Here is a 22,553-nt window from a genome sequence, read left to right on the forward strand (position 1 = left end):
CGTACATCCCCCCCCCCCCCCCCCTCTCAAACACCCTGTCAACAGACAGCAGGTCAAACTTTTGCAGCTTTTTCCTACGTGCCAATAGTTGGATCACTTTCACAATCACGATCCACTCCCAGGATCTCACCCACTAATTTCTGTTGCTCCTCCTTTTTTTTTTTAAATTTAGAGTACCCAATTTATTTTTTCCAATTAAGGGACAATTTAGCATGGCCAATCCACCTATCATGCACATCTTTGGGTTGTGGGGGCGAAACCCACACAATCACAGGGAGAATATGCAAACTCCACACGGACAGTGAGCCGGATTGAACCTGGGAACTCGGCGCCGTGAGGCTGCAGTGCTCACCAGTGTGCCACCGTGCTGCCCTTTTGTCACTCTTCCTTGGCCTCCCCAGCCACGAGCCCCTTTCACGATATGATCTTCCCTCTAATCACCACTTTCAACTCCTCCCACAGAGTAGAGGACAAGACCATCTCATTTGCGTTAAATTCCACATATTCCCTTATGGCTCTGGAGATCTTCCCGCAGAGCCCGATGTCTGATAAAAGCCCGACGTCCAACCTTCATCTGTGCACTGCGTCCAACCCGCCTCTAACATTAGGTCTACCAGGTGCAGAACATGGTCAGAAATAACTACGGCCGAATACTGAGCCTTTTTCATCCCAGGAAGAAGAGTCCTACCCACGACAAAGAAGTCTATTTAAATACCCCTGGTGTACCGGGGGGGGGGGGGGGGGGGGAACACCTCACATCTCTTCCAGGAATGCTTCGCCATCCCCGAAGGGGCCAGCCACTTTGGCCTGAAGCGATCCAGCTTCGGGTCCAGCACAGTTAAAATCCCCCACCTATCACACTGACAATTAGGGACTTTCACACTGACAGTTAAGGACTTTTTCATAGGGCACAGACTGGCGACATTGGACGAACTGATGGAGGAATGGGAACTGCCCACAGGACAGGAAATGAGACACCTGCAAATAAAGCACTTCCTCCGCAAAGAGAGAGGAGGGTACCTTGGGGCCCCGGAGACTACACGATTAGAGGACATGATAAATACAGACAGTAAAGAAGGGGGAACTCTGTGGGAAAATGTATGGACAGCTACTGGACAGAGCCCGAACATCACTGGACGAGACCAGACAGAAATGGGAGGACGAACTGGGGACAGAAATGGGGTGGGGCTCTGGAGTGAAGCCCTAAGCAGGGCGAACTCCACCTCATCCTGTGGAAGGCTCAGCCTAATGCAGCTCAAAGTGGTGCACAGAGCACACCTGACCAGAACCCGAATGAGCAGGTTCTATCCAGAGGTGGAGGATAAATATGAACGGTGCCAGAGGGGCCCCGCCAACCACACCCACATGTTTTGGCATGTCCCAAACTTGCGGGTTCTGGACAGCCTTCTCCGAGGCAATGTCCAAGGTTGTGTGGGAGAGGGTGAAGCCATGCCCAAATGTGGCAATCTTTGGGGTATCGGAGCAGCCAGAGCTACACTTGGGGAAGAGGGCAGACGAACTAGCTTTTGCTTCCCTGATCATACGCCGGAGAATCCTGCTCGGCTGGCGATCGGCAGCACCACCTACAGCTGCAGACTGGCTCGCTGACCTTTCGGAATTTCTCCACCCGGAGAACATCAAATACGCCATCCCAGGGTCGGAGGAAGGCTTTCTAAATGCGTGGGGGCAGTTAGTCAGTCTGTTCCAGAACCTATTTGAGGCCAGCAACAATGAATAGATAGGGAAACGGGAACGCTGGAAAGAAAAGAGAGGGGAAAAAGAAAAGAAAGACAAAGGGGAACCATAGGAACCCGCAACCCGGGGGTAGGGGGAGAAGAGAAAGGGCTGGAGAGACATGAAAGAGACAACGTGGGTGGGCAGCACGGTGGCGCAGTGGTTAGCACTGTTGCCCCACGGCGACGAGGTCACAGGTTCAATCCCAGCTCTGGGTCACTATCCGTGTGGAGTTTGTATATTCTCCCCGTGTTTGCATGGGTTTCGTCCCCACAACCCAAAAGATGTGCAGGGTAGGTGGATGTTGTTTAATGTCAATTGTTAAATGGTGTCATTAATGGAAGTAAACCTGCCACTTTTTACGTCTGTACATAAACATGTGATTCTAGTCTCCAAGGCAATGTTGTTGACTCATAATTGTCCTCGCTAAATTGCCCCTTACTTGTAAAAATTGAATTGGGTACTCAATTTACAGGGGAAAGAGACAACGCGGGAGGGGGCAGCGCCGTTGGTGCGCATCTAAATTCGGTATTATGGCCAATAACCATATTGTAAACTTTTTTATCATCCCAAGTCAGGACGTATACATTCACTAACACCAACGCCTTCCCCTTCCAATGTGCCTGCACCCACCACATTCCAACTGCCCATATCATCCACGTCCTAACCCACCTGGAAAGGGACTATTTGGTTGATTAGAACTGCCCCCCCCCCAAAAGGCCCTTTGATCAAAGCCGGAATGAAAAATCTGACCCCCCCCCCCCCCCCCCCCCCCAAAGGCCCTGCACCTTCCAGGTAACCAACCTTGTTGGGGCGTTTCTCACCCCCCACGGCCATTTCCACAGTGGTACGTTATCCTCTCCTCATAACTTCCTGCATCTCAGGCCCACCTCAGATGGCCACCTGCCCCACCCCAAGTATGAGACAAAGAAAATCCCCAGGTCACTGTTAGCTCTGCCACCCCCTCCCCTTCCTCTCTCCAAGTGCCCAAACCCTGGCGTCCTAACTATACTCCTCTTTCCCTACCCTATCAAACACCCCTTTTACAATCGCAATATCCAAGACACAATGATAAGAAATGTTAACGCATTGTAATAAAATATAACCCCCCCCCCAACCTGTCTCTCATAAACAGTCCCGATCAGCCCTCAGACTGGTCTAGTCCCTTCTCTCTAAAGAAGGCCTGTCAGCTCCAGTGTATCAATGAAAATATCTTCTGAGTCCATTGTTACTCTGTTGCCTCGGGTACGCCACCTGTACCGCACTCCTGTGCTGTAGAACACCGCCCACCGCCTTGTTGAAGGCCACATGTCTCTTTGCCAACTCAGTCCCAATGTTCTGGTTTTTCCACACTGTGTTCCTGTCCCAATCAAGGCCACGGTTCTTCTCTACTCCAGGACCTGCTCCTTTTTCTGTAAACTATGAAAGCAGATAATCGGCTGTAACTTCTACCAGAGAGACCGATGGGCTCCATCCAACTCCGGAGGTGCAAACACCTCGGCCTGGAGTCCTTCACTCCTTCCGGCAGCCCCACCATCCGGAGGTTCAATCGCCTCGACCGGTTCTCCAGATCTTCTGCTTTTGCCCTCAAGCCCTTGGTACTCTCCACCACGGGCAGCAACTCCGCACTCTGTTTCCAATGAGAGGAACCGTCCCTTGTGCTGCGACAAGGCCTCCTCCACGCCCTTCAATGTCTCGCCTTGCCCTTCGAGTTCTTGCCCAGCTGCAATCGAATCGGGCCTAATGCCTCCTCGATAGTGGCCTAAAAGATTCCTTCATCTCTTTACCGTACCGCTCAAACTGCCTGTCCATCTGCTTTCCAAATGTTTACAGTTACTGCGCCATCACCACAACTAGCGAGCCCACTGTAATGAGCGTGGCCACCTCCTCCATCTTCAGATTTCCTCATGGAGCATAAACACTGACATGGACCAGTTGTATCAATTAGCCTGGTTCTGGGCTATAATAATTTTGTATCACCACATTTTTTAGTTCTTTGCATATGGGCATTTTTACTCTCTCGTTGTCCTAAGACTGAGTTAGGCTTTTTCCTTGAAGAACTGCAGATGTGCTTCATATAACTGAAGGACTGTTAGGCCACTCTAGGAGGACAATTATGAGTCAACAACATTGCTTGGAGACTAGAATCACATGTTTATGTACAGACGTGAAAAGTGGCAAGTTTACTTCCCTTAATGACACCATTTAACAATTGACATTAAACAACATCCTTTATGGATATCTTTAAAGACAATAGCTTTTTATATCACCAGATTTCTTCTTCAAAGCAGAATTGAATTAAACTCACTTCTACTGGTTGGGAGTTATATGTAGCAGAAAGACAAATTAGACCACTTCACTGACACCCTGTTCAACACATTTAAGTATTTGCAGCACACAATGGCAGCAATGTGAAGCACCTCATCAAGCCTTTTTTGACAGAAACTTCCTAACCCAATAACAAGGGGGTGGCATGGTAGCATAGTGGTTAGCACAGTTGCTTCACAGCTCCAGGATCCCAGGTTCGATTCCCAGCTTGGGTCACCGTCTGTGCAGAGTCTGCACATTCTCCCTGTGTCTGCATGGGGTTCCTCTGGGTGCTCCGGTTTCCTTTCACAGTCCAAAAATGTGCAAATTAGGTGGATTGGCCATGATAAATTGCCATTAGTGTCCAAAAAGGTTAGATGGGGTACGGGGATAGGGTGGAGGTGTGGGCTTAGATCGGGTGATCTTTCCATGGGCCTGTGCAGACTCGATGGGCCAAATGGCCTCCGTCTGCACTGTAAATTCTATGATCTATGAATATCTAGGACAATAAGAGCAAACATATGGGGCCACTACCATCTGCATTACTCCATGCTACACGCCATCATGACTTGCAACTATATTACCATTCCTGCACTGTCATGATGTCAAAATCGGGGAATTATGAGTGGAGCACTACACCACACAGACTGCAATGGTTCAAAAAGGCAGCTCACCCATTTATCATAGAATTTACAGTGCAGAAGGAGGCCATTCGGCCCATCGAGTCTGCACTGGCTCTTGGAAAGAGCACCGTACTCAAGGTCAACACCTCCACCCTATCCCCATAACCCCACCCAACACCAAGGGCAATTTTGGACACAAAGGGCAATTTATCATGGCCAATCCACCTAACCTGCACATCTTTGGACTGTGGGAGGAAACCGGAGCACCCGGAGGAAACCCATGCACACACGGGGAGGATGTGCAGACTCCGCACGGACAGTGACCCAAGCTGGTATCGAACCTGGGACCCTGGAGCTGTGAAGCAATTGTGCTATCCACAATGCTACACTTCCTCAATAGTAATTTGGGGGTGGGTAATAAATGCTGTCCAGTGATGCTCACATCGCATCAACGAACACAAGTGTTCTCAATAATTTGAACTCAAAAGTCTACTGATCAATTGAGCCAGTAACATAACCACCACACCACCACCACCATACCACAGTAATTATTGTTCAGAAGAGTGATCGTTTGTGTCGTGATCATTTCTGTCAAGACACCACAATTAAGCCCAGAAATTGTATGATTAATTACAAAATCAGATCTGTGGACAACAATAAGGGAGGGAGCAATTTCTGCTGGCTCAAGTCAGGTGCTGTTGAAGAGCGTTAGCTTTAAGCAGGTACACTGACTCAACCGAATTAGCAGCTGATTTTGTGAGCATTGATCCTATTCAGCCAGCTTTTGCCAAAGACTGCTTTGCCACTTTACATTTTGGTCTATAATTTTCCTAAATTAAGTGCAAAAGCTTGAAAGCTCAGGAAACCAACTAAAATATGCCTGGGCAGTGTCCATGTGAAAAAACAGTCACACCCTAGCTGTTGAAGTCAGCCCCACAGGTATCAGTTTCCAAATTTGAACTAGAACTGTCCCATAATTTTCCAAAAGGTCTTTCTAGTGACAAGTCACTAACTTTAATTATTCTGCTGATGATATCCTTTTGTGAATTACTTGACTGCTCTGCAGTATCACAATAATCTTCATGGCATGAGACACTTTCCACCATTTGACATTTTTAATCAACCAGGAATAGCTTAACTAAAAGGGATTGGCGTATAATGACTTCAAATCTATAGCCAGGCAGAAAGATCATAAGCTTGAACAGTTTATAACAGTCAACCATCTGATTATTGCCCTGAAATTGCAGTCACAAAATACTATTTCCAAAGACATTTTTGAGGGATGGATTGCATTTTCCTGGCAGATGTTGTGGACACCAACCTTGAATTTTATTAGCAATTTAGGTACAGAAAAGGTTACACCACACAAAGCATCACATAGTACTCCTTGTAACGTTTACATCAAGTAAATAATAACCCACAATTAATGGTATATCAGAGAATGGAGAACATGCTTTCTCATACAATCACATACACTGATGTTAAGTCACACTGCAACCAAATCTCACCTAATCTGGAAGTCAGATTTATTACAATCAATACAATTGAACTAATATTTTGCTCGTTAAATATATATGACTGCAAAACTTCCAGATATTGAAAAAAAGTCTTCACTCCAGCAGCAAAACTGATTAGTTCCAGAATATTTCTGTGACTGTATCATCTCTCCCTGCAGTGCTAATGCACACTTGGCTTGAAAATCTTGACTATGATAATTCACATCAACTTCACATTTCCTTCTTCGTGTCATATTTAAATGGAGCACCATGAGTGCTATGAACACAAGCCAGGAAGGAGCACCATAGAAAGGAGGCATCATTGTTATAGTTGTCATTGAGATACATACCTTAACTTTGACAAGTCTTTTCGCTGTCTTGATCTTGGCTTCACAGAATGCCCCTCTGTATTTAGCACTCACATCAGTTCCCACTGTCAGATATGGAGGCTCATCGATTGCCTTCAAAATTAAACAAAAGCAAATATCAGCATCAGGAGTCAGGTTAGCTTCATGAAACAGTGCTATGACATTTGTGTATAACACAGCACACACTGCCTCTGCAGCAGCTCGCCTTGCTTGAAATGAGCAGGGAGAGAACAAATGAGAACATAATCCGGGCCTGCCAAGAATGGCGCAGTGCCAGCAGCCTACTGCAATCTGGGAGTGCCAGCTTCCCGTTCATCTCAACAGAATAGTCAAAGCAACAACTGGGAGCGTGCAAGCTCAATTCCCTGTAGGTGAAAGTGGTAAACACTGCCTTGCATTGCAAGTGATTACACACCAACACAGCATACAGCCACAACTTAAGCATGAGGAGTCACAGCAGCCCTAGTCAAAACAAGCTCCACTACTGTGCAACACTGTATCGGTGAGCTTTGGAATCAATTTCTTATTGACATTTAGGTTTCTATTTAGTCGCCTGGTACAGAGAGGACACAGCCTCGGGTCACCTCCCTCCCCGCTAGATGGAAAAAGACAAACACCTTCTTCCCACCCATGAATTGCATCATTTCAGAAAGGTGCAAAATAAGAGGGAAAATGCTGTTTAACGATAATGAACATTTTGAGGAAGAGGATCCATGCAAAATCATCAGTATCTTGTACGCAATTGTTGAACGTCCACCACTAATTTGCACATGAATTACTGAACTCTCACTACCATCTAAGTGTCACTTCTAGCCTCTTTTACGCACAGAATATTGGATACCAAGAAACGTTCACCCCAAGTTGCAGTTTGTTAGCAATCTTAACAGAGTTCAGATGATGAGGGATATTAGAATTAACTACTAGTTATAGGATCATTTTGCCTGGTTTTGGTTCAATGTTTGTACCAATAATAGCATTCAAAATGGATGCAAATCATCACCGATATAGAAAGACATCTAAATCAAAGGATTACAAATAAGCTAATAATGTAGCAAACATTATCGAGGAATCAATTGAAGCGGAGTACGTGAATATTCCAGTTGCACTGTTGGCCTCTTTTCTTTGCTCTCATTTAAAAAAAAATTTAGGCACCCAATTAATTCTTTCCAATTAAGGGGCAATTTAGCGTGGCCAATCCACCTACACTGCATATCGTTGGGTTGTGGGGGTGAAACCCAAGCAGACACAGAGAGAATGTGCAAACTCCACAGAGACAGTGACCAGGATCGAACCCGGGTCCTCGGCACTGTGAGGCAGCAATGCTAACCACTGTGCCACCCTCTTTGTTCCTTTTTGATCTCGAAGATACCCAGATAGGGCTTGGTAAACCCAGGTTGCACACTGGCTACATAGCAACAAAGAAGCTTTGAATTGCCCCTGATAAGTCCTAGGTCTCTAGGTACCGCACTGTCAGCCGTCAAGCTCAAAAGCCAGGCTTCAAGGGTATTCAATCGATGTTGTGTAGTTACATTTTTTTTTTACTAAACAATTTTAATGAGGTATTTTTTTCATTACAAACAGCAACAGTATAAAAACAATGTACAAAGAACAAAGACATAGTGCAATCGCCGACTCCCATCCCGCCAACACCCACCTAATTGACCCCCTATTCTACGATACCCTAACCCCCCCCCCCCCCCACCCCCCCTGCTGATGATTAATACTCCATGAAGAAGTCGATGAATGGTTGTCACCTCCGGGCGAACCCTAACACTGACCCTCTCAAGGCGAACTTTATCTTCTCTCGGCCGAGAAAGCTCACCATGTCAGTTAGCCAGGCCTCTGACTTCAGGGGCTACCCTATCCTGGATCCCCCTTAGTGGCAGGAGTGGGAAGGATGATACCTGCCTACGCAGAAAGTCCCGCACCTGTAAATATCTAAATTCGTTTCCCCTTGCCAACCCAAACTTCCTTCAGCGCCCTCAAGCTAGGGAAGCTCCCCTCTAAAAACAAGTCCCCCATCTTCTCAACTCTCGCCCTTCGCCATACTCAAAACCCCCCATCCAAGCTCCCCGGGGCAAACCGGTGATTGTCACATATTGGGGACCAGACCGATGCTCCCACTTCTCCAGCGTACCTCCTCCACTGACCCCAGATTCTCAGGGCTGCCACCACTACGGGGCTGGTGTACCTCAACGGCGGGAATGGCAGAGGTGCCGTTATCAACGCCCCCAGACTGGTGCCCCTACACGAAGCTGTGTAGTTACATTTTAATCTACTTTGGGTTAATGGAAGGGCAGTGGTAGTAACAATAAAAAGAAATGTAAGGTTCCTTCCTGTTTACTCCCTCATTTGCCCGTGCTTTTGTTTTGATGTTATCATTCTGGGTCCATGGGTGATTAATGGACATGTTTCTTATGTCAAGCAGCAAAGAGAGCGAGGAATTCAGAAGATACAGGATAGAACAGTCTGCTAGTCTGAACAGGAGCTTCAGACGTTTGACACCAGAGAGGGGGATGGGGTGGGACGCGGTTTGGTTGATTGGTGGTCCAATGAATTGACTCAAAAGGCCGTACTCTGTCTGGTAGCAGATGGTAATTGGATCCTGTCCCAGTGGGATGATTTTCAGAGGCCCAAGGAGCTCAGTTTGACTGCTGGAACACTAACTGACTCTCTCTCTCTCTCCCCCTTATTTTCTCCAGAAAGGCTGAGTGCTGTATTTCCATAACTGCAGAGAACCTGAATGAACCTCCAAAAAAAACATTCCAGGCTGCAAACAAAGACTAAGACCCTCTATCTCACTCTCTCCAGAAAGGATGTGAGTGCTGAGTTTCTGAAACTGCAAATGCCTGAATGGATCCATCGTAAAGTCTCGGGGTTTGAAGGGGAAGAAGGTGCAGAAAACAACGATCTGAAACAACGGCTTTTTTACCCTTTTACTTATGATTTTTTTTACTCCTTTCTTCCCCTCGGTGTTTATGTTATATATTGGGAAAATTACAGCGGGGAATTAGGAGTTAGATAATAGTTAATCAGTTGCATTTGTTGCACATTTCATTACAGTTCTTGTTGTTAATCAACTGTAATTGGGTTTAAATTTACAAACCCAGTGACTGTAATTATTGGACAGTTAAGGGCCAGACTTCAGGTATTTTTCTAATAATTATTGGTTAATTCACTTGTGTTGTGACTCCAGGTCAAGTGGGGCTGGAATGAACCATGAACCAGCCCAGAGTGTGCCAACAGAAAGAATAGATGACAGGGATTGTCCACATTTGTGTTTCTTCCCTGCACCCACACCTCCCATTTGGATGGAACAGTTACATTTCACCCAAAATAAAGCCACAAACCTTCAATCAGATATTCTGCATTTAGCCCAACAGGAAATTCTGTTCAAGGTTGTCTTGAAACTTCTCCATTTACCACTCTACGTTTGTGTGAATAACCCTGTTAATGCACATAAGCTATAAAATTGCAAATTTAAAGGCAGTCCCTGGATATAATTCTCAGCATTGGGAGCATTCCACCACTTCTGATCTGAAAATTAGACTACCATCAACATAAACTGGTTAAACATAAATTCAAGCAAATTAATTTGAACTAAAAATGAAGGAAACTAAAAGAAGAAATTTGTAATGCTTAATAAAACAGCTGACACTTCCTTTGGGAAGACAGTTTTTATGGATCTGAAAATTTGTCATACATAGATTACATTTGATCATATGAAGGAAATTAGAGGTTGTGGTAGATTGAGATCATATGCACAATTCCCATAAAGCTAAAAACCTCGTCATCATCCCCCAACAAAAAAACATATTTAATACAATGCGAGACATTCCCAGTCATCAACAAAAATCGCAGCTATAAGAACATATGAATGAAATAGTCACAAAACAAACTTGCTGTCTCACTAAAAGCCGTTTTCCAAATCCTCCATGGCTTCAGAGTTGAGAACCACAGTGGCCAGAATTCTCTGGTCATAGGGATTCACTTTTTCCGCCGGCAGCGCACTCCCCAGCAGGTTTTGCGGCGGAGTGGGATGGTTACAGTTGGAAATCAGATTGACAAGCAGCGGGAAAATAGAATCCTGCCGCCAGCTTCCAGCGCGCTGCTGAGAAACACGCGACTGGGGGACCAGAGGATCCCACCCAACATGTTTACTGATAATTTAAAGTTTCAATTTGTGAACCTTTGTGTCCCAGGGCCAACCATCTTGAGCTACTTCAATAACTTTGCCTCTATTTCAAGGTCAAAAGTGAGGATGTTCGATGATGATTGCGCAATATTTAGCACCATTCGGGATTCAGATACTGAAGCAGTTCATGCCCACCTGAAGCAAGATCTAGACAACATTCAGGCTTGGACTGATAAGTGACGAGTAACATTTGTGCCACACAAGTTCCAGGCAATAACCATCCCAATCAAGGAGAATCTAACCATCGCCCCTTGACATTCAATGACATTACCATTGCTGAATCTCCCACTATTTACATCCTGGGGGTTACCATTGACAAGAAACTGAACTGAACCAGCCATATAAATACTCACTACAAGAGTAGGTCAGAGGCTGGGAGTTTTGAATAAAGTAACTCATTTCCTGACTCCTCAAAGCCTGCCCACCATCTACAAGGAACAAGTCAGGAGCGTGATGGAATAATCTCCACTTGCCCGGATGAGCGTGGCTCCAACACTCAAGCAGCTTGACACGATCCAGGACAAAGCAACACACTTGATTAGCACCACATACAACATACATTCCCTCCACCACAGACACCAAGCAACTGCACGGTGTACCATTAACAGAATGCACTGCAACAACTCACCAAAGCTCCTTCGATAGCACCTCCAAACCCACTAGCTCTGCGACAAGGGCAACAGATGCATGGGAATACCACCACCTGCAAGTCCCCCTCCAAGCAACATGCCATTCTGACTGGGAACTAGATCCAAGCTGTTTCTTCACTGTCACAAGGTTAAAAACTTGGAAATCCTTCCTAACAGCACTCAGTGGTCCAAGAAGGCCCCTCACCACCACCTTCGCTAGGGCAATAAGGGATGGGAAATAAAAATGTTGGCCTATACAGCGAAGCCCACATCCCATGAAAGAATTTTTAAAATGGAGCATGCCTAAATCAAGAATTTTAACCTCTGATGGGCAATGTTTGATCACCTCACATTAAACATCTTTGACTGTTTGAGTCACGAAGAACAACTCGAGCTTATACAGCACCTTTAATGTAGAAAAAGTTCCAGCGCCCTGCCCAGGAGATCAGACAGTTTTTCAGACAACAGTTCAATAACCATCAACCTCTGATCTCAAACAGTCTCATGAACAGTGAGAATTGGTTTCCTGTACCAAATTTGCCCGTGGAATCCCTGCTGTAGGGACCCCATCAAAAATACAATTCCAATGTTCAAAAAAAAAAACAGTACAATAAATTGCACTCCTTCCATCCCCTTAATGCTCCTATGCAATATCACCAAAATAGAATTTGTCCACTGGTGTTCAATGTTATCTGCAACAGTGTCCCAGCATATTACCTTCCCAATTTGCATAACTTTATCTGAATTGTGGTGTTTGGATAGGTCTATTTCCTATCTTTGTAGCACCTGTCTCAAACTACATCAGTTACTGACTCACAGTTAAATGGTCTTTGCCAAACATAGGGCCTTCAACAGATATGCAATGAATTCCCTTGGTGCCTCAGCTGCTGTTCAGTTGGTAGCATTCATGTGTTCAAATCCCACGCCAGAGACTCAAGTACAAAATCAAGGTTGATACTATGGTGCAGTACTGAGGGACTGCTGCACTCTCAGAAGTGCCACCTTTCAGATGAAACTTTAATCCAAGGCCTCGTCCACCCTCTCAGGTGGATGAAAAAGATTCCATAGCACAATTTGGACAGCAGAGGAGCTAACCCCATTCTCAGAAGTCAGTAAATAATTACCATTCAACCAGCATGACCAAAAAGTATTACCTGGTCAGTTCCGTCATTGCAGTTTGTGGGATCTTGTTGTGCACACATTGTTCGCTGTTCGAACAGTGACTATACTTCAAAAAGTACAATGTTGGCCGCAAAATGCTTCGGGCCATCCTGAGATTGTGGAAAGCAATATAGATACGAGAATTCCTTCTTTCTTTAAGCCAAAAGATTGCACTTTTCTGACTGGATGAGTTAAACAGAGTCACTAGTTTACTAGTTTTCATTAGAATGCTCAGATTTTGAAGATTTTTACAGATAGTTTAGGGATCACGCTATGTGATTCCACCTGCTTTTCTGTGCAATAGCCTTGCTTATACAGTTTGTTCTTGCAATTCAGTGAACTTAGGTACATAGAAATCCTTCAGTTTCACAATTATGCAAACTTCTAGACACACTATAGTGTTTAATACCAAAGTCCATTTTCAGAAATATAAAGAAGCTAACTTTTAAAAAAAATTTAGAGTACCCAATTAATTTTTTCCAATTAAGGGGCAATTTAGCGTGTTCAATCCACCTACCCTGCACATTTTTGGGTTGTGGGGGTGAAACACACGCAAACACGGGGAGAATGTGCAAACTCCACACGGACAGTGACCCAGAGCCGGGATCGAACCTGGGACCTCGGCGCCGTGAGGCAGCAATGCTAACCACTGCACCACCGTGCTGCCTAAAGAAGCTAACTTTGCATGAATTTCTGATACTCCTACTTAAAACATGTCACTGGAAAAAATATTTCAAAATATGGGGTATTTTATAAATATAGAACTATAAATTGATTCCAATAACATTACAGAACAGAAAACCTGTTATCCTAATTTGTAAAGTGGAAAAAAGGCACAGTAATAAGTCAAATATAAACAGCTCCTCCAAATCCAGTCAACCACTATACTTTTGGTAAGAAAAAGACTTGCAATTCTATGCACTTTCCATAACCTCAGGGCATCCGACAAAACTTTACAGCCATTGAAATACAATCACTTATAATGTAGGAAATGCAGCAGCCAGTTTGCGCACAGCAAGCTGCCACAAGCAGCAATAAGATAATGACAAAGCAATCTCTTTTGGTGATGCACGTTGAGGCTTAAATACTGGCCAGAACACATGCAGAAAACAACCTTTTGCTTTAGAGGTGGGACTTTTACAACTAAGCCACGGGCCATTAAAATCAGTACCACACATTTTTTTTGAAAGGGCGCTGTCATTGGGAAAATTAAAGTGGAAGGTTTAAGTCATCGCACTGAAAACACAGGAAGACAACATACCTGCCACAAATAAGCTAATTTGACAAGCGTGTCTGTTAAAATTACAATTTAAAGAATGGTGGATTGAACTACAGACACGCTCATTTCTTGCAAACGTTTTAAAATTATACAGCATGTGGATTGTAGATTGGTTTACGTAATGTACCATCAAAATGGCTTCACCATGTTCCTTTGGAGTTACATTAACTTATTCTTCAGTTATTTACCAGAAGTAGAATCAGGAGTGGTGAACAATGTCATTCAACAAGGGTGTGTGTGTGTGTGTGTGTGTGTGTGTGTGTGTGTGCGCGCACACAGTCATTTGGTAAGCATACACCACACTAAGTTATAGAAAACCCATACAACCAAAATTCAAAAGATATTTAAGAGCAAAAAACAAAGTTGAATAAAAAACAATGAACAGGGCGACCAGTTTCAAAGCACATTTCTTATTCAGCCCAATCTACTCTGCTGAGTAGAAACTGCAGTTTAGTGTAATGTCAGCCATAAATATTAGCTGCCTGAAGAGTCAAGGATTTCTCTAGTCTACACACTCATAATATTTGCTGACACACACAGAATATCTTCTCCAACAATCCCCCCTTCCTGTCTCAATGTGACCTGTATCCATGCCGATCATTATGATTCTCATACAGTATCATAAGATGCAAAGTGAGCCAACCACATAATTCAGAATAACTAGCAGGAAGTTTGGAATTATGTACATAGACTCCAAGCCACATGGACAACAGACTGATTTCGGTCTGAAATGCCAATGAACAAACTTCAAGTGAACACTTTATACAGATTTGGTAATAAAAGGGAGACCTTGCATCTTTTTCTGACAATATCCATCAAAAGATAAATATTGCAGCGTGCATCAGTCTGCAACAGTAAGCAAAATAATATTGGCAACTCGAGAAACCCAAACACACAACTCCAACTATTTTATAACACAAAGAACGAAATAAACAAAACCAAAATGAACTGAGGGACAAATTAATAAATAACAAATGAAACAAGACATTAAACCAAAATGGGATTAACGGAATCAATAAGGCACCCAGCCTCTGTGGTGCCCAACGGGCACAGAAGGTCTCAAGGGTGCCCGTCGGCACCGCATGCTCCGTCTCAGGGACACCAGACCGCGGAAGGGAGGCAGACAGTCAAGTCAGACAACTCACTTGATCCCCCGCTGCATGGACCTGTTGATGGCAGGTTTTGCCAGTCCCAGGTTCACAAGGAGCTTCTCCTCCCTGCCCGCCCCTCTCCACACCGGGTGCCCGTATATCAGGAGCATGGGACTGAAGTGCAAAAAAAATGCAACAAAAGATTTTTTAAATAACTGAAGAGGAAGTGCAGCCTATAGTAACCTATATAAATGTGGTCCACAGACTCCACAAGACCACAAAAGGGAAAGTAACTTGGGAGACTCTGAACCTGTGGTTGCACGTTACTGCTACATGCAGCACCCTCCACCCCAGGTCCCCGATGATAAGAGGGAGAACTTCTCCGTAGTGGGACCTCCACCACTGGACGGCAACAAGGCATGCTCCGCAGAGGGCAAGAAAGTGAAGGGTGTGCAGCAGCAGCCCATACAGTAAACCTCTCCGTGCAGCATGAAGGGCAGGGAGGGGATTTCCTTGAGGTGGCTCAGGCTGTGGGGCACTTCCCTCATTTACTCCATTAATAAAAAGACATAGCACACAAATGTAGTTACCCGATTGTCAGCAGACTGCTGACCTTCACCTGGAGGAAAAAACACTTTTCAGAAGCCTATTGTTTTCATTAGGATTCAAATACTGATCAAAATGGGCTACATTTTTTAAATGTGGAATTTAAAAAATCCAGATCACACAATTCCAATTAAAGCACTTATTTTTAGCAAACCAATTAGGATGAGTCCCTGGATTCAACTCAATTTTTAAAAAAACCTTTGCAATAATCCTTCCAGTCAGAATCCTACAAGTTCACACCAAGCAGGAAGTTTGTTAGCAAAGTGCTGTATTTTAAAAATATCAAGAAAACAACTTGCGTATCTACAACTAATAATAATAATCTTTATTAGTGTCACAAGTAGGCTTACATTAACACTGCAATGAAGTTACTGTGAAAAGCCCCTAGTCGCCACATTCGCTACTACTGTGCTACCATGCCGCCCATGGAAATTTAAGAACTGAGTATTTATTGGAATTATACCAAAAGATGATCAATCTTTTTCAGAAACTGGTTTTCCAAATCCTAGAATTATGTTATGATTTAGATTCTTCCGCCTACCCGCATATATATTATTCCATACATTGCAGTTTCCAGACAGCTATCATGACAAATGAACCTACTATGTTTTATAATTAAGAATTCCCTCGCCAACCTATATTTGGAAAAAGCAAAAACAAAATAAATGGCATTCAACAATGCAGGAAGCTTGGCAACTTGATTATAGTGGCCTGACAATTTGATAAAGCAAATGGTTTTTTTGAATTGACCAGGTTTCCTTCCAAACAATCAGATATCTTTCCCAAAATCTCATTCAGATATCACCCACAAGTAGGATGTACAGAACAGCTTTAGTGAGCAACATGCAGTACAGGATGAATGAAAATATATTTGTTTTCTCTAGGTTATTGAAACACCAGGCTCTCCAAGCTGCAATGGTTTCAAATTATCCAAAACAGGTAAAATTGAGCAAGGAAGAACCATGTTACAATTGTGTTATCGGCCCACCTCTGCTAAGAGTACAAACAACGACCTCCAGTGTTACACCCCGACACACACCAGTAGGGATCAATTAATGGGCCGCTTCTGTAGCTGCAGGGTATTGAGGTCAATTGCAGTAACCCATTTGTTACTCTATCCAAAATGTGGTAGCAACAGAAACCAGAATCTTCTGAAATCAAATTAGAAAATGCTGGAAATACTCCACAGGTCAGGCAACATTTCTTTTCCTCTCCACAATTGTTGTAAGATTGTTAAAAGTATTATTAAGGTTAAGGATTTACAAGTGGAGGCCATTAATTGATTAGGCACCTTGAGCACATATAAAGCGACATTCCCACTCTCATTTTAATTTAATTTACTGATTTTTGTTTCATCAAAAGAGTATAAAGAGAACTTGTTTTCATAGAAGCACAGAATTGTTACGGTTCAGGAGGTCCTTCGCCCAGAGTCCGCCCCAGCTCTCCAAGTAAGCATTATCCATAGAATCCTCACAGTGCTGAAGTCCATTTGGCCCATCGAGTCTGCACTGATCCTCCGAAAGAGCACTCCATCTAGGCCCACTCCCCTGCCTATCCACATGCATTGATCATGGCCAATCCACCTAACCTGCACATCTTTGGACTGTGGGAGGAATCCAAAGCACCTGAAGGAAACGCACGCAGACACGGGGAGAACGTGCAAGCTCCACACAGTCACCCAAAGCCGGAATCAAACCAGTGTCCCTTGTGTAGTGAAGCAGCAGTGCTAACTACTGTGCTGCCATTGTGACAGTGCCATTCTCCTGCATTTTCCTCCATATTCTTGCAGATTATTTCTATTCAAATAATCATCTGATACCCTCTTCAATGCCTCAATTGAACCAGCCTTCATTATATTTCCAGGGGAGCATGCCAGACCCGAACTCACTGTGCGAAAGTTTTTTCTCACATCACATCTGCGTATTTTGCAAATTACTTTAAACCCGTGCCCTCACATTTTCGATCCTTTTACGAGCAAGAACAGTTTCTCCGTAACTACTCTGTCCAGCTTCCTCGTTATTTTGAATATCTCTATCAAATCTCCCCTTAGCCTTTTAAGCACTTCTTAATTAATTAATTTGGTAGGGCGGCATGGTAGCGCACTGTTGCCTCACGGCGCCGTGTTCGATCCCGACCCACTGTCCGTCGGAGTTTGCATGGGTAGTTTGACTACCACTATCACCCCCACAACTCAAAGATGTGCAGGTTAGGTGGATTGGCCATACTAAATTGCCCTTTAATTGGAAAAAAAGAATTGGGCACTTAAAACATTTTTAAAATTGGTTTTAACTTACTCAATAGAGTATAAAAAGAGGCTTCTGGAAAACTGGGTCCTGGCTGGGGGAAGGTAGACATTAATGCTGCATTCTGTAACTAAATTTAGTAAGAGGTAAAATATTGGCTTCTAGTTTTCTACTTCACTATCTGACTGTCAGAAGTTCAAAATAGTATCTGGAGAGAGTTGCTTAAAGGTGGAGATCAGAAACTAAAAACTTAAATTAGAAGTACTTTGTGAGCTGGATGCCCGTCAATTGAATACTAATGAAGGTTTAGATCTTCATTAAGTTTCATGGATAAAATGTACAAGAAAGATTATCTATTAGATGCCGATGAGGCATGGTCAGATGTTGATAAGATTTTGAAAGACAGATGGTCATTCCATTGGGGAATATATCATGGACTTTAAAAGACTATTTAAAAAGTTGTAGAAATTCAATTTGGAGATTCCTTATTCAAAGCATGGATTGCAATTGCTGGATTGTGCCAAGGTCGGCTCCTGGTCTTAACTGGATTTGGTTATCGATTGGTCTAAAGGAGAAATCTCAAAATTGCTTTGTGTTGTGTGATAATCCCGTTGCCCTAAAATGGACTAATTAATTTTTAATGCAGATTTTAAGGCTTTACATGCAGGGAGATGTGCAATCATCAAAACTCGGAGATCACTAAGGCTGCCCGAGACAAACTTTAAAGCTGGGGAATTAATATTATAAAACAGTGTCATGGGGAGTGAAAAAGTCCTGGTTAGGTGATAGCGTGTGCTGGGAAGACTATGGTTCTTACACATGGTAGTCAAACTATCAAGGCCCATTCATCATTGTTAATTGGGATTGATTAGAAATGTTCAGAATCTGCGCAGTTAATGGATTGCAGCACCATATATATACCTGACATGCTCACGTGTCAGGAACGTCTGAGGAACAGATTATAGATCGGGGTTGGATAATGATGGGCCGAATCCTACTGAGGCACAGCACAGGGTTATGGAGGAAGAGACACTGAAAGTAGAACCTGCAGCTTAATCATGCAACAGAACAATCTGGAACCACTAACAGAAGCAAAATTCCTTATGACCAGCAAGTTTTGGTGGCTGCCAAAAGATTCAAAGATAAATCAATAAGAGGAAAACAGAGTTGGATTGTTGGAAGGAATTCAGAGTCCACTGGTGCCAGATAGGGGACAGCAGCCTTATGGACACAAGGAAAATGTCCTTCCAGATCAGGCTTATATGGTTAAAGCAAGACTTATGGCTAAGGGTTTCATAGAATTTACAGTGCAGAAGGAGGCCATTCTGCCCATCAAGTCTGCACCGGCTCTTAGAAAGAGCACCTCACCCAAGGCCCACACCTTCACCCTATCCCCATAACCCAGTAACCCCACCCAACACTAAGGGCAATTTTGGACTCTAAGGGCAATTTAGCATGGCCAATCCACCTAACCCGCACACATCTTTGGACTGTGGGAGGAAACCGGAGCACCCGGAGGAAACCCACGCACACACGGGTAGAATGTGCAGACTCCGCACAGGCAGTGACCCAAGCCGGGAATCGAACCTGGGACCCTGGAGCTGTGAAGCAATTGTGCTATCCACAATGCTACCGTGCTGCCCTGAAGATGTTTCGAAAACCAATTTGGAAATCAAGATATAGGCAGCACGGTAGCATAGTGGTTAGCACAATTGCTTCACAGCTCCAGGGTCCCAGGTTCGATTCCCAGCTTGGGTCACTGTCTGTGCGAAGTCTGCACGTTCTGTGTGCTCCGGTTTCCTCCGGGTGCTCCGGTTTCCTCCCACAGTACAAAGATGTGCAGGTTAGGTGGATTGGCCATGCAATTGCCCTTAGTGTCCAACAAAATTGCCCTTAGTGTTGGGTGGGGTTACTGGGTTATGGGGAGAGGGTGGAGGTGTAGGCTTGGGTAGGGTGCTCTTTCCAAGGGCCGGTGCAGACTCGATGAGCCGAATGGCCTCCTGCACTGTAAATACGATGATTCTATGAAGATGTTAAGACTCCCCCATGGTGGGACATGTAATCCTGAAATTTTTCTAGGTTATGTTCGCCACATTCTTGGGAATGTAGGTCAATCGATATAAAAGCTGCATTTTATTTTTATAGGGAGAAAAATGTTAAGTGTTTTTGAACCTGCCTAAAGAGGTAAGCAATGTAGAGAGGAAATAAAAATAAAATACAGCGGATGCTGGATATCTGAACAAAAAACAGAAAATGCCGAAGAAACTCAGCATGTCTGGCAGCATCTGTGGAGAAATGGAGTTAACATATATTTATTTATTAAAATAAATTTAGAGTACCCAATTAATTTTTTCCAATTAAGGGGCAATTTAGCATGGCCATTCCACCTAACCTGCACATCTTTGGGTTGTGGGGGTCAAACCCACGCAAACACAGGGAGAATGTGCAAACTCCACACGGACAGTGACCCAGAGCCGGGATCAAGCCTGGGATCTCAGCGCCGTGAGGCAGCAGGGCTAACCCACTGCGCCACCGTGCTGCCCGGAGTTAACATTTATGATACAAGTCAGAGATTTTCTGTGGGGGGTTCTGTGGAATTGGAGCAATTTCTTATAAAAGAAAGAAGAATTTAAGATTGGACTTCTGGGAAATTTAAATATATAGGCTTAGACATTATGCAGAATAGGTCTGGAGTAACCTTCAATCAAAATGCTTGTGTAGAAAGTATTCCTCATGTCTAATTAAACCATGCTCGGTCATCACAGAAAGATGGTACATCTAAACAAAAAAAAGCAGTTAAGAAGTTTGATTGGAAATTAATTCTGACGAGATCAGTTGATAGTTCGATGTATTGGAACAAAGCACTTTGGTAAGACAAGCGGAGGGTGTTTTTTTAAATATCGGATTAAACCCGGGTCCTCGGCACCATGAGGCAGCAGTGCTAACCACCACGCCACTGTGCCGCCCTGGATGAGGATGTTTTAAGGGTAAATCAAACATTAACAATTAAATAAGGACAATGTGTACTCAAGTTTCTAGCCTTGGAGGAAAGAAGGACGTGGAATTAGTACTTTTTAATGATGTTTTCCGTATCCATTCTAGAGCATAACTGGTTTGATAAAATTCTTGGTGGGTGAAAATTATGTTGTCCCTTGGGAAGCTAAGCAAATAAAAAGGGTGGTTAAAGTACTCTAGCTGTGGAAACACCAGATTTATTTTGTCGAAGCAATCAAAAGAGGGTTTTACTCATCAAATATTCAATGCAGGTTCTGAAAATAGTGTGCCCATTGAATGTTATATAGATAATCGTTCCACGTAATAATGAACATTTGACGAAATGTGACTTACTAGTGTAAGAGATGCTAGAATGAAAAACTTAGGCAAATAGGTTAAGGCAGTGATTGTCAAACTCGGGGGCGCAGCCCGCCCATGGGTGGGTCGCGGGCGGGTGTCGGGAGGGTCGCGGAGCCGTCCTTCGCGGTGCTCCCAATCACGCTAATCTCCGCACAGCAGCCAGCTTTTAATAACGCCAGCTGCAAAATGGCCACGAACATGTAAAAAAAATTCGGCCGCATTTGCATGCGCACACGATCATTGGCGCGCATGCGCAAAACTATGCGCATGCGCGCCGATGATCGGGCACGCATGCGCACTGCGGCCGCTATATATATATTTTTTTTTAAACGGTCGCAGCTCTTTGTTTTACAAGTTCGGGGATTTTTTATTCATTTAATTTTTATTTTTTTCATTTAGTATAATCATTTTATTTTTTATTACAAGTTCGGAGGGGTTTTATTTGATAAAACTTTACAAGAAAAAAATGCAGAACTTTGGACAGATGGAGACACCAAACTTTCCGACACCGGAAGGCTTCACCTTCATCCAACAGGTTCCATTGGAGGAGCGCGTATGAGGGCCAAAGGGACCCAAAACTATTTTTGTCAGCAGCAAACAAGGTAAGAGAAAATGGCGGGTCGCGCAGGTCGGCAGGGTTGTGTTCCGAAGATTGGTAAAAATGGGTCCCCAGGAAAAAGGTTTGAAGAACACTGGGTTAATGGAAGTCATCAGCTAAAAAGGAATACTTGCAGAGACTACTGTCGGTCCTAAATGTGGGGATGATGTAGATGTAACATCCAGGATATCGAAAATCATTTTTATCTCCAATTTGCTTTGAAATATTGTTTGTGTTACAAAGTTTTAATTTAAGGGCAGAATGTGTTAATTGTAAAATTAAACAGTGAAGGAATTGATTAAGTACTTTGAGCACAGAGAGACTTCTGCGACACTGGATGTTCAGGAGGAGGCAGCTATTTGTAATGTTGCATTTTGCAAATAAATCAAGTATTAAGTAAACTATTGGCATATGGTTTCCTGCTTCACAATATGGCTATCAGAAATTTCCAGCAGTTGCAGTATTTTCTTGTATACCAGGATCTTTTGGTCTTACGACATCAGTCAGCTCAGTTGGTACCACTCTTGCATTTTAAAAACTGAAGTGGGAAGTGTGGATTTGGGAACAAGAGAAAAAGGGCATTGCCAACAATATAAGAGGATCTTTCATTTTTGCGTCAAGACATAGGAACTTGCCTGATAAGAGTTCAGGGCGGGGGTTTCTGTGCAAACGTAGAGAGGCTGCACGTGTGCCGTTCACTGTTGAGAGATCTTTGGGCCGGGGATAAGTGTCCCGTGCGTGGGCTGGAAAATGACGCAAAAATCCATTCATGCGAACCAAGATATGAACATCATAATGAGAGGAGTCCTGGGAAAGGGAAAGATCCCAGAAAAATAAAGGGAACCTGGGAAGAGGGAACCAAGGAAGAG

The 22,553-nt window shown here is 43.9% G+C and overlaps 1 protein-coding gene across 2 annotated transcripts in view; it reads right to left on the reverse strand.

Annotated features, from left to right (window-relative positions):
* The window catches only part of arid4b (AT-rich interaction domain 4B), a 285,409-nt gene that overhangs the window by 256,494 nt on the left and 6,362 nt on the right, over positions 1 to 22,553 (reverse strand). For both annotated transcript variants that reach the window (XM_072498497.1, XM_072498496.1), the window contains exon 3: positions 6,511 to 6,621. In XM_072498497.1, the coding sequence (XP_072354598.1) occupies positions 6,511 to 6,621 (111 nt within the window). The remainder of the gene's footprint in view (positions 1 to 6,510; positions 6,622 to 22,553) is intronic.

This window comes from Scyliorhinus torazame, chromosome 4 (assembly GCF_047496885.1).
Source record: "Scyliorhinus torazame isolate Kashiwa2021f chromosome 4, sScyTor2.1, whole genome shotgun sequence".
NCBI lineage: Eukaryota > Metazoa > Chordata > Chondrichthyes > Carcharhiniformes > Scyliorhinidae > Scyliorhinus > Scyliorhinus torazame.